Source organism: Tachyglossus aculeatus, chromosome 5 (genome assembly GCF_015852505.1).
Source record: "Tachyglossus aculeatus isolate mTacAcu1 chromosome 5, mTacAcu1.pri, whole genome shotgun sequence".
Classification (NCBI taxonomy): domain Eukaryota; kingdom Metazoa; phylum Chordata; class Mammalia; order Monotremata; family Tachyglossidae; genus Tachyglossus; species Tachyglossus aculeatus.
The window spans coordinates 15,359,447-15,372,318 of NC_052070.1; the positions used below are offsets into that span (position 1 = coordinate 15,359,447).

General features: G+C 46.0%; 1 protein-coding gene across 1 annotated transcript in view; it reads left to right on the forward strand.

Annotated features, from left to right (window-relative positions):
- Nucleotides 1–3,046: 3,046 nt before the first annotated feature.
- Nucleotides 3,047–12,872, forward strand: part of LOC119928741 (chromatin modification-related protein eaf-1-like) — a 56,254-nt gene continuing 46,428 nt past the window's right edge. The window contains exon 1 of the mRNA XM_038747258.1: nt 3,047–5,077. Within this exon, the coding sequence (XP_038603186.1) occupies nt 3,047–5,077 (2,031 nt within the window). The remainder of the gene's footprint in view (nt 5,078–12,872) is intronic.

Below are 12,872 nucleotides of genomic sequence, written 5' to 3' on the forward strand. Positions count from 1 at the left end.
TTTATTAAGCACGTACAGTGTGTAAAGCTCTTTACTAAAATCTTAGGAGAGTATAATGCAACAATAGACACATTCCCTGCCCAGAGCAGGCTCACATATTCAATCTATCACTAAATCCTGTTGGTTCAACTTCACAGCATCACTAAAATCCCACCCTTTCCTCTCCATCCAAACTGCTACCATGTTAATCCAAGCACTTACCCTGTCTTCATTCATTCATTCAGTCATATTTTTTGAATGCTTACTGTGTGCAGAGCACTGTACTAAGCACTTGTGAAGTACAAATTGGCAACATATAGAGATGGTCCCTACCCAACAACAGGCTCACAGTCTAGAAGGGGGAGACAGACAACAAAACAAAGCATATTAACAAAATAAAATAAATAGAATAGTAAATATGTACAAGTAAAATAGAGTAATAAATCTGTATAAACATATATACAGTTGCTGTGAGAAGGGGAAGGAGGTAGGGCAGGGGGAATGGGGAGGGGGAGAGGAAGGAGTCTGGGAAGGCTCAGAGTCCAGGAGGCTCAGTCTGGGAAGGCCTCCTGGAGGAGGTGAGCTCTCACTAGGGCTTTGAAGGAAGGAAGAGAGCTAGTTTGGCGGATGTGCGGAGGGAGGGCATTCCAGACCAGGGGAGGACGTGGGCCGGTGGTCGATGGCGGGACAGGAGAGAACGAGGCAGAGTGAGGAGGTTAGCGGCAGAGGAGTGGAGGGTGCCGGCTGGGTTGTAGAAGGAAAGAAGGGAGGTGAGGTAGGAGGGGGCAAGGTGATGGAGAGCCTTGATACCGAGAGTGAGGAGTTTTTGCCTGATGCATAGGTTGACTGGTAGCCACTGGAGATGTTTGAGGAGGGGAGTAACATGCCCAGAGTGTTTCTGCACAAAGATGATCCAGGCAGCGGTGTGAAGTATAGACTGAAGTAGGGAGAGACAGGAGGATGGGAGATCAGAGAGGAAGCTGATGCAGTAATCCAGTCGGGATAGGATGAGAGCTTGAACGAGCAGGGTAGCGGTTTGGATGGAGAGGAAAGGGTGGATCTTGGCGATGTTGCGGAGGTGAGACCGGCAGGTTTTGGTGACAGATTGGATGTGAAGGGTGAACGAGAGAGCAGAGTTGAGGATGACACCAAGGTTGCGGGCTTGTGAGACGGGAAGGATGGTAGTGCCGTCTACAGTGATGGGAAAGTCAGGGAGAGGGCAGGGTTTGGGGGAGGGAAGATAAGGAATTCAGTCTTGGACATACTGAGTTTTAGATGGTGGACAGACATCCAGATGGAGATGTCCTGAAGGCAGGAGGAGACATGAGCCTGAAGGGAGGGAGAGAGAGCAGGGGCAGAGATGTAGATGTGGATGTCATCATTGTAGAGATGATAGTTGAAGCCATGGGAGCGAATGACTTCACCAAGGGAGTGAGTGTAGAGTGTATCTCTCCTTGATTACTGCAGCAGCCTCCTTACTGACCTCCCTGCCTCCTGTCACTCCCTACTTAATCCATAGTTCATTCTGCCATCTGGATCTTTTTAAAAACTTTCAGTCCATGTTTCCCCACTCCTCAAGAACCTCCAGCGGTTGCCCATCCACCTCTGCATCCAACAGACACTCCTAACCATCGGCTCTAAAGCACTCAATCACCTTGACTCCTCCTACTTTACCTCGTCACTCTCCTCTAATGCTAACCTATTCACTGTACCTCATTGCCATCTATCTCACCATCGACCTCAGGCCCACCCCCTCCCTCTGTCCTGGAGCGCCCTTCCCTTTCATATTCGACAGACAATGACTCTCCCCTCCTCCAAGAGGCCTTCATGGTCTAGGCCCTCATGCCCTCTTCTCTCCCTCTTCTAGGGCCTTGCCCTCTCTGTAGCAAGGCCTAGTGGAAAGGGTATGGGCCTGCTAATCAGGGGACCTGGTTTCTACTACTTCTCCTCCACTTGTGACTAGGGACAAATCAGTTAACTATTTTAGGCATGTTTTCCCAACCCCCTAGACACTGAGCCACAGGTGGGACAGTGACTGCATCTGATATGATTATCTTTTGCCTCTCTGACCATTCTTGGAACATAGTAAAGCATCTAAAAAATACAGTTATTATAAACTCACTGTGGGCAGGGAACCTGTCTGATAATTCTGTTGTATTGTACTCTCCTAGGTGCTTAGAACAGTATTTTGCCCATAGTAAGTGTTCAATAAATATAATTGATCAATTGGTTGATATAGCTACAATTCTATTTGTTCAGACGATTTTGACACCTGTCTATATGTTTTGTTTTGTTGTCTGTCTCCCCCTTCTAGACTGTGAACCCGTTGTTGGGTAAGGACCGTCCCTATATGTTTCTGACTTGTACTTCCCAAGTGCTTACTACAGTGCTCTGCACACAGTAAGCGCTCAATAAATATGATTGAATGAATGAATGATAATTGTTGGCCCATGTGGGAGAGTCTAGGAGCTGAGGCATGAAGGCTTAAGCAACTCCTTTAATCTCCTAGGCCTCGAAGCCTGGAACCATGAAACCAAAGCCCCTTCCCTAGGCAGGACTAGAGAGGCAGAACTGCAGACCACTGGTCATTTACAATACTGAACCCAGCATCAAAAGATTTGCTATTCATTAAATTGCATTTACTGAGCACTTGCTGTGTGCAAAGCACGATACTGAGCACTTGGGAGAGTACAATACAACAATGAACAGACACATTCCCTGCCCACAATGAGCTTACATTTTAGAGTGGAAGACAGACATTAATATACATTAATTACAGATATAATTACAAATGTAAATTGCAGATATAATATGCATCCCCAGTAGGTTAGGAGACTCTATTTCCTGATACTGTAAACCTCCCAGAACTGACGAGGCACTAATGATTTTCTAAAGCTTGTGTTCCTTCCCCTTTTTCTGGGTTTTATCATCTTAGAACCTTTTAAAGGTAGAATTTGTTAGTCAAGATGTTGTTTATGATCTTTCAGTTCCTATCAAAACTGGCTTCGGATCAAGAAAGAGACGGAAACAATTTTGGCAAAGAAAGACGGGTGTACAGCAGCCAGAGATGATGGGCCAGGGTTATCGGGATGAGGCTCAGGACCCTCTGGAACCCCCAACCCTGTATCTAAATGAAGATGGGGGTGAGAAGCAACCGGACTGGTGCCAGGACACGGAAATGGAGATGATGGAAGTGCTGCCACACAAGAGCCCCAGGAAGAGATGGGATGAGTTGGGAGATCACCCATTTAGCCAAACTGACAGAATCCCAAAGCTGGCAGAGGCCACAGACCAGCAGGTGATGGAACAGCAGCAAAAGCATCAAGGTCAGAAGGTGGAGATTGATAGAGAGCTAAGTTCAAGTCCACAGCCACAGCAGGAAGTTCTGGGGACTGAAGTACTCTCTTGGCATCAAAGCGCAGAACCAATAAATCCAGCAGGAAATCATCAGGAAAAAGACTCCGCTCAAAAAGATCCAACTTCTGCCCCATTGGTCCAACTGCAGCCTCATGAGGGGGTGACTGTGAGGATGACAGACCTGTCAAGATGCCATCAGATTCTGGAGAAAAAGTCTCTGGAGGCTCTGAAGGTGCTCCCGTGCCCAAGTTCTGAGAAAGATCAGTCAATAAAGAGCCCTGAACCAGAACAGATCCCAAACCTACAATGCCCAAAGGTGATTGGACAAGAACTCCCACTGGTCCAAAGGGAGGATGTGGGAAGTCAGGAGGAAATCTGGAAACTCACGCTCAATTCAGAAGGACCTCATTTGATTGTCCCTGCCCAAGAAAATGGTTCCAGGGGAAAGCCCCTAAAGTGCCAAGACTGTGGGACCGAGGAAGAAATCCATCATGAGGAAGAGATGTCCCAAGAAGATGTCCAAGGAAAATCAAAATGGCAGCTTCAGTTCCTGGAGCAGAAGGTGGTGAAGGTGCTGAGGCTGTGGCATCAGTGGCAAGGGGAAGGCGTTCTGAAGGTGTTGCAGCAGCACTTCTGGGAAGTGGAAGGACGGTCGATGGCCCTGCTGCCGGGGGAAGAAAAGAGAAACTTGAAAGTCACAGAGCAGCAGTGGCAGCTGAAGGAGAAGGGCCTGGGGGTCACCACACAGCACCAAGAGAGGCAGGACTCGAGCTGCTCCCAGGGAAGTCCATTTGGCTATCAAGGTGTTGGTCAAGAGCTTTCTCTCCCTGCTTTCCAAGAACCAGGAGTGTCTGAGCTGTCACATCGGGGCTTCTGCCTAGGTAAAGAGGGCACCACAGAAATGCCACAGACTGGAAATGAACACTGGCCAATCCGAGAAAATGAGAGTTCGGCCAGGCCTGATCAAGGTGAGGAAGAGGCTGAGCTAAAGAGACTGGAAGGAAACATTCCCAGAGGGAATGGCCCATGGCAGCCACAGGAGCCACAGAGGCCAGAGGAGGAGATGCTGCAGGAGCAGAGAGACCACCAAGGGGAGGCCGTCCTGCAGGCCCTCCAGCAACTGCCGCAGCAGGAGGATACGATTCTGGGGACATTGCACCCACAGTGTCAGGTCCAGGAGGAAGCCGTCCCAGAGGTCCTCAGGCTGCAGCAGCAGATCCAAGAGAAGATGGTTGGGAAAGCGACACAGCCACCCCGACCTGCAGAAGAGGAGGAGCAAGAGCTGCCCGAACGGGAATGGTCTGTGATGGGGGGTGAGCTCCAGTGCCAGGGAGAAGGGAGGCCCCAGCCTCCACCCTGCCAGAAGGAGGGTGATGAAGAGATGATGGAGCAGAGAAAGTACTGTAATGGAAAAGACAGACCGTGTGAGAGGGCAATGCTGCAGGGTGTAACTGGCTTGTGCCAAGGCTGCGAAGCCAAGGAGGTCAAGTCACGGCAACAGTTGCAAAATCAGCCACAGCAACAGCCACAACAACAGCCAAAGCAACAGCCAGAGCAGTCCCAGCAAAAGCCACGACCGCAGCAACAGTCCCAAGAGCCGGACAATCTACCACAAAACCTGAGTCAGGATGAGCCAAGTAGCCATTTGGTGAAGCAGAACGAAGACAAAGAAAAGCAATCCAAAAAACCTACAAGGGAAAAGCCTAATTATTTTGTAGCAATTCCTATAAGAAATGATCAGGTATGGTACATTTCAGGCTTTTGGGGGGAGTTGCGATGAAAAGCCTTAAAGTTAAATAGTTCAGAGACATTCAAGGATGTGGATGGTGGTGTTTTATTAATGTCCCTTATCTGCTTACGTATCTGAAAATGACTAATCAGAGAAGCAATGTGGCTCAATGGAAAGGGCACAGGCTTGGGAGTCAGAGGTCATGGCTCAGTGGAAGGAGCACGGGCTTTGGAGTCAGAGGTCAGGGGTTCAAATCTCGGCTCTGCCAATTGTCAGCTGTGTGACTTTGGGCAAGTCACTTAACTTCTCTATGCCTCAGTTCCCTCATCTGTAAAATGGGGATTAAGACTGTGAGACCGCCGTGGGACAACCTGATCACCTTGTAACCTCCCCAGTGCTTAGAACAGTGCTTTACACATAGTAAGTGCTTAATAAATGCCATCATTATGATTATTATTATTGTTATTCAAATCCCGGCTCCGCCAATTGTCAGCTTTGTGACTTCGGGCAAGTCACTTCAGTTCTCTGTGCCTCAGTTCCCTCATCTGTAAAATGGGGATTAAGACTGTGAGCCCCACGTGGGACAACCTGATCACCTTGTATCCTCCCCAGCACTTAGAACAGTGCTTTGCACATAGTAAGTGCTTAATAAATGCCATCATTTCCGGTCGTTCTTTCTCAGTCTCTTTTGCAGGCTCCTCCTCCCCCTCCCATCCTCTTACTGTGGGGGTTCCCCAAGGTTCAGTGCTTGGTCCCCTTCTGTTCTCAATCTACACTCACTCCCTTGGTGACCTCATTCGCTCCCACGGCTTCAACTATCATCTCTACACTGATGACACCCAGATCTACATCTCTGCCCCTGCTCTCTCCCCCTCCCTCCAGGCTCGCATCTCCTCCTGCCTTCAGGACATCTCCATCTGGATGTCCGCCCGCCACCTAAAGCTCAACATGTCGAAGACTGAGCTCCTTGTCTTCCCTCCCAAACCTTGTCCTCTCCCTAACTTTCCCATCTCTGTTGACGGCACTACCATCCTTCCCGTCTCACAAGCCCGCAACCTCGGTGTCATCCTCGACTCCGCTCTCTCATTCACCCCTCACATCCAAGCCGTCACCAAAACCTGCCGGTCTCAGCTCCGCAACATTGCCAAGATCCGCCCTTTCCTCTCCATCCAAACTGCTACCCTGCTCATTCAAGCTCTCATCCTATCCCGTCTGGACTACTGCACTAGCCTTCTCTCTGATCTCCCATCCTCGTGTCTCTCTCCACTTCAATCCATACTTCATGCTGCTGCCCGGATTATCTTTGTCCAGAAACGCTCTGGACATATTACTCCCCTCCTCAAAAACCTCCAATGGCTACCGATCAATCTGCGCATCAAGCAGAAACTCCTCACCCTGGGCTTCAAGGCTCTCCATCACCTCGCCCCCTCCTACCTCACCTCCCTTCTCTCCTTCTACTGCCCAGCCCGCACCCTCCGCTCCTCCACCACTAATCTCCTCACTGTACCTCGCTCTCGCCTGTCCCGCCATCGACCCCCGGCCCACGTCATCCCCCGGGCCTGGAATGCCCTCCCTCTGCCCATCCGCCAAGCTAGCTCTCTTCCTCCCTTCAAGGCCCTGCTGAGAGCTCACCTCCTCCAGGAGGCCTTCCCAGACTGAGCCCCTTCTTTCCTCTCCCCTCGTCCCCCTCTCCATCCCCCCGTCTTACCTCCTTCCCTTCCCCACAGCACCTGTATATATGTATATATGGTTGTACATATTTATTACTCTATTTATTTATTTATTTATTTATTTTACTTGTACATTTCTATCCTACTTATTTTATTTTGTTGGTATGTTTGGTTCTGTTCTCTGTCTCCCCCTTTTAGACTGTGAGCCCACTGTTGGGTAGGGACTGTCTCTATGTGATGCCAATTTGTACTTCCCAAGCGCTTAGTACAGTGCTCTGCACATAGTAAGCGCTCAATAAATACGATTGATTGATTGATTGATTGATTATTATTATTATTATTATTCAAATCCCGGCTCCGCCAACTGTCAGCTTTGTGACTTTGGGCAAGTCACTTCAGTTCTCTGTGCCTCAGTTCCCTCATCTGTAAAATGGGGATTAAGACTGTGAGCCCCACGTGGGACAACCTGATCACCTTGTATCCTCCCCAGCGCTTAGAACAGTGCTTTGCCCATAGTAAGTGCTTAACAAATGCCATCATTATTATTATTATTAACCCACGGGGGTGGGGGGGACCCACAGAATATAGGGAGATAATGGAGAAGCAGAAACTGAAATTTTGTTTTTACAGAGTAAGTTCTCTAACTGTCCGAAACTCTCTGCCTGGGTCACGGTCAAGGTCTCTGATTGGACATCAGATGGGAGGAGAGCGGGGAAAAGAGCAGGAAGGAGAACAGAAGGAATTAGGAGGGAGAGGAGAGGGGAGAGCCAGACAGTCTAGAACCAAAGATCAATTAATCAATGGTATTGATTGAGTGCTTATTATGTCTCGAGCCCTGTGCTAATGTTTGGGAATGGACAATGCAGTGGAGTAGGTAGATGCAATCCCTGCCCACAAGAAACTTAGTCTACAGCAGGAGACAGACATTAAAATAAATTACAGGTAGAAGAAAGGGAGTTGAAGGATATGCACATGGTTGCTGTTGGTCTGGGCTGAGTATCAGAGTGCTTTAAGAGGTAAAGTGCATAGGTGATTCAGAGGGGAGAGTAGGTAGGGGAAGGCCTTTTTAAAGAGAATTAGGGCAGCTTGGGAAAAGAGAGCAGCAGAAATCCTGTGGAGAGATTCTCCACCAAGAAAGTTAGAGCCCTTGTGTCGGTTCATTCTTATACTCTCCCAAGTGCTTAGTACAGTGCTCTGCATAAAGTAGGTGCTCAGTAAATAGAAATGAATGAGTGAGACTCCCACTAGATGCAAACCATACCAATCAGTTATTTACTGAGTGCTTTACTATGGCAGAGCAGTGTACAAAGTGCTTAGGAGAATACAGTACAGTTGATAGAGATAATAATAATAGTTATGGTATTTGTTCATTCATTCATTCAATCATATTAATTGACCGCTTACTGTGTGTAGAGCACTGTACTAAGCGCTTGGGAAGAACAAGTTGGCAACATATAGAGATGGTCCCTACCCAACAACGGGCTCACAGTCTAGAAGGGGGAGACAGACAACAAAACAAAACATGTGGACAGGTGTCAAGTCATCAGAATGAATAGAAATAAAGCTAAATGCACATCATTAACAAAATAAATAGAATAGTAAATATGTACAAGTAAAATAGAGCAATAAATCTGTACAAACATATATACAGGTGCTGTGGGGAGGGGAAGGAGGTAGGGCAGAGAGGATGGGGAGGAGGAGAGGAAAAAGCGCTTACTTGTTAAGCGCTTACTATGTGCCAAGCACCATTCTAAGCACTGGGGTAGTTCAAGGTAATCAGGTTGTCCCACGTGGGGCTCACAGTCTTAATCCCCATTTTACAGATGAGGTAACTGAGGCACAGAGAAGTTTAATGGTTTGCCCAAGGTCACACAGGAGACAAGCGGCGGAGCTGGTATTAGAACCCATGTCCTCTGACACCCAAGCCCATGCTCTGTTCCTACCCACAAGGAGCCTCTTTTAAAAATATCTTGGTCTTTAAGAGAATATTAGTTTGTAGATTCTGTGGTGGCCCTTTTATTTCTACCAAGGCTTCTATTTCCATATACTATGCATCTGCACTGCCTCCCAGCCATGCTTCTTACTTGGCAGTACCTCCACGATCCCAATCTCCTGTCATCCTCCAAAAAATAATTAATAGTCCCTGCTCTTTCCTTGCAAAGTCACCCTACTTTTCAGTCTTAATCCTTCTTCTCCTGGCCTTGAAGCCAATCCCTGAGCTATGCGGTGTGTGGTAGGTTTTTAAATGCAAAACGCACATGGAGTATGATTTCTGTTTTTAAAACTGACTTTAGAAAAGAGAACCAATAGGAATACACCAGTTTCCAATATCGCTGCAAATGTTTCCTAGGACCCAATCATTTTCTGTAACCGCCATGCCTGAAGGAATTCATTCATTATTTATCTTTCAGTTTGTGGTGAGTTCCTTTGTAGCTTCCCTCTATCTACTGAGCAATCCATCCCAGGTCCTGCTTTCTGTTCTGTTCAATCATATTTATTGAGCGCCTACTGTGTGCACAGCACTGTATTAGGTGCTTGAGAGAGTACAATACAACAATAAACAGATACATTCCCTGTCCACAGTGAGCTTGCAGTCTAGATGGGGGAGACAGACATCAATATGAATAAATAAATTGCAGATATGTACATAAATGCCATGACATGGGGAAGGGGGAAAAACAAAGGGAGCAAGTCAGAGCAGCAGAGAAGGGAGTTGGAGAAGGAGAAAGGGGGGCCCTAATCTGGGAAGGCCTTTTGGATGAGATGTGCCTTCACTGAGGCTTTGAAGCAGAGGAGAGTAATTGTCTGTCAGATTTGAGGAGGGAAGTTCCAGGCCAGAGGCAGGATGTGGACTAGGGATGGGCAGCGAGATGGAGGCACGGTGAGAAGGTTAGCACTAGTAGAGCCTAGTGTGTGGACTGGGCTGTAGAATGAGAGTAGCGAAGTTAGGTAGGAGGGGACAAGGTGATAGAGTGCTTTAAAGCCATTGGTGAGGAGTTTTTATTTGATGTGGTTGTGGATGGGAAACCACTGGAGTTTTGGGGGGAGCAGGGTGACATATCCTGAACGATTTTGTAGAAAACTGATCTGGACAGCAGAGTGAAGTATGGACTGGAGTGGGAAGAGACAGGAGGCTGGGAGCTCAGCAAGGAGGCTGATGTAGCAATCCAGGAGGGATAGGATAAGTGACTGTAATAACATGGTAGCAGTTGGGATGGAAAGGAAAGGGCAGATTTTAGTGATGTTCTGTCCCCTTAGATGTTGTGTTAAGGGCAGTCCAAGCAGGGCAGGAAAAGTGAAGCCCCCTCAAATGACTTCCTCACTTTGTTTCCTGAGCAGTTGGAATGACTCGTTCATGCCCAGGGAATTTTGCTTTCAAAAGAGATATTCTGTGATTTCAGGATCAAATGTAAATAGGGTCATATCCCAAAGGGTTTTAATCATTTCCTTAGAGTTCATTTTACAGTTACTGTACAGGCACTGCATTCTTGGAGAATTATTGATGGAAGGCACTCAAGAAATCTTTCCCCTCTCAAACTCTTCCTTTTTCTTTTTTTTTTAAAGGAAGATTGTGAGGCCCATTTGGAATCAGGGACTTAATCCAGTCTATGTTGTATTAATCCCAATGCTTAGTACAGTGTTTGACCCACAGTTAGCCTTAACAAATACCACTATTACTATTATTATTGTTATTAATACTACAGGAGTATGGCCTAGTGAAAAGGGCTCAAAATTGGGAATCAGAAGGCCTGGGTTGTCCTCTCGCTCTGCCACTTGCCTGCTGTGTGACTTTGGGCAAGTTCCTTAATTGAAGTGCATGGCATAGTGCATACAGCATGGAGGGAGTCAGAAAGTCATGAATTCTAATCCCGGCTCCACCACTTGCCTTCTGTGTGACCTTGGGCAAGTCACTTCATTTTTCTGGGCCTCAGTTACCTCATCTGTAAAAGGGGATTGAGACTGAGTCCCACAGGGGACAGACTGTAGTAAGTTCATTGTGGGCAGGGAGTGTGACTGTTTATTATTGTACTGTACTCTCCCAAGTGCTTGGTACAGTGCTCTGCACACCATAAGCTCTTAATAAATAAGATAGAATGAATAACAGGGACTTTCTGCAACCCGATCTGCTTGTATCCACTCCCGAGCTTAGTATAGTGCCTGACACATAGTAAGTGCCTAACAAATACCACAATTATTATTATTATTATTACTAATAATAATTTATACATCTCAGTTTTCTCATCTGTAAAATAGGGATTCAATGCTTGTTCTCCTCCTCACCTTCAACTGTGAACTTTGTGAGGGACAGAGGCTGCGTCTGATTTGATTTTCCTGTTTCTACTCCAAAATGTGTCTGTTTATTGTTATCTTGTACTCTCCCAAACACTTAGTACAGTGCTTGGCATGCAATAACTGCTCAATAAGTACGATTGAATGAATGAATACTTAGCACAGTGCTTGAAATGCAGTAAGCACTTAAATATTATTGTCATTATTATTATTAACATCACAGCTGCCAATATTTCCCATTGAGCTCCTCAGTGAAACCTTCTGGGAAGAGTAGGAAGGTTGGTGAAAATAATAACTACTACTCAACATCATCTTTCTGATGCCTGAAAAATCAAAGTAGACCAGCTCTGAGTAATTAGCAAGCACAAGAGGCAGGGAGGAAAGGAAATGAGATAAGATATCAAACAAACAATAAAGAGATAAGAAATAAGCAAAGGGGAGCACACCCAGTCAAGGACCCAGGGCACTTGGTGAATTAAATTCAACTGGTGAATTAAGCCAAAATGTTTTTATCTTTGCTAATAATAATGATTTTAGAAGCAGTGCCAACTTAGCCAAAACGGGATAAGCTCTCTGTATCTGCTACCCCATCTGCATGATCCGGGAGTCTTTATTCTGAAGTGCTTTGAGCTCTGGGGTGGGTGTTTGTTTCAGTAATAATCTTTCAATTTTATAATTCAAGGCCAACTATAAATCAGATCATGGCCTTATCTTTAAAGTTTCTCCATCTTGTAGTTGCTACATGAAAGCTGCTCCTAGATTGCCTCTTTAACTCTATACTTCCCACCTTTTGGGAGGGAAAGAGTGATGCAGGGCTTGGGAGAAGTTTGTTTAAAACCTACTTATAAGCAAATGCATTCACCCTCCACCTATCTTGTTCTACATTCTTTAAAAGGCCTGGCTACCAGCCAGACATAAAAGGCTTAACTGTCTTCTACTGGCAGTGTAATATTATACGATGATTCCAGGATGTCTTATTCATTGCCGCCAATGCGGATGCCCAATCTACAGTGATGTTCCAAATAAAATTTGCAACTAAAGTAATAGAAGAGAGGGATCTGGTTTTGTGATTGAACAGAGTAGTTAATGGTTTAAACCTGTACCCGGAATAAGACCAGATCATCCAGATTTAGATCAGTCGACTTCAAACTCAGCCTGAGAGAATGAAGTCGTCAGGTTATTTGTTTTTTTGTTTTTAATGTATTTTGCTAAGCATTTACTATGTGCCAGTACTGTACTAAGATCTGGAGTAGATACAAGATAATCAGGTTGGACACAGTCCCTGTCCCACATAGGGCTCACAATCTTAATCCCCATATGACAGACCTAGCATTTAGAACAGTGCTTGGCACAAAGTAAGCACTTAACAAATAATAATGATGGTATTTGTTAATCGCTTACTACGTGCCAAGCACTGTTACCATCATTACTATTCTTATGAGGTGCTTTGCACACAGTAAGCACTCAATAAATACGATTGAATGAATGAGGTAACTGAGGCAAAGAGAAGTTAAGGGACTTGCTCAAGGAATTGAGACACAGCAGACACGTGGCAGAGCTGGGATTAGAACCCAGGTCCTCTGATTCCAGACCCATGCACTTTCTACTAGGCAACGCTGCTTCTTGGTATGAAAGCATAGAACAGAAAATTAGAGGTAAGGTGGTTCCAAGATGGTTCTTTTCTGGGGGACTTAGTTCAGTAACATCAGCATTGTAATATTAAATACAAGTCTTTTTGCTTTCAGGCCTCCATCATTATGAAATATTTTCTAAATTCTCCGTTTCTTCACTCATTAATATCTGCCGGGTTTTCATCATGTGGGGTTTGGATTTTTTTTTTATTAGCT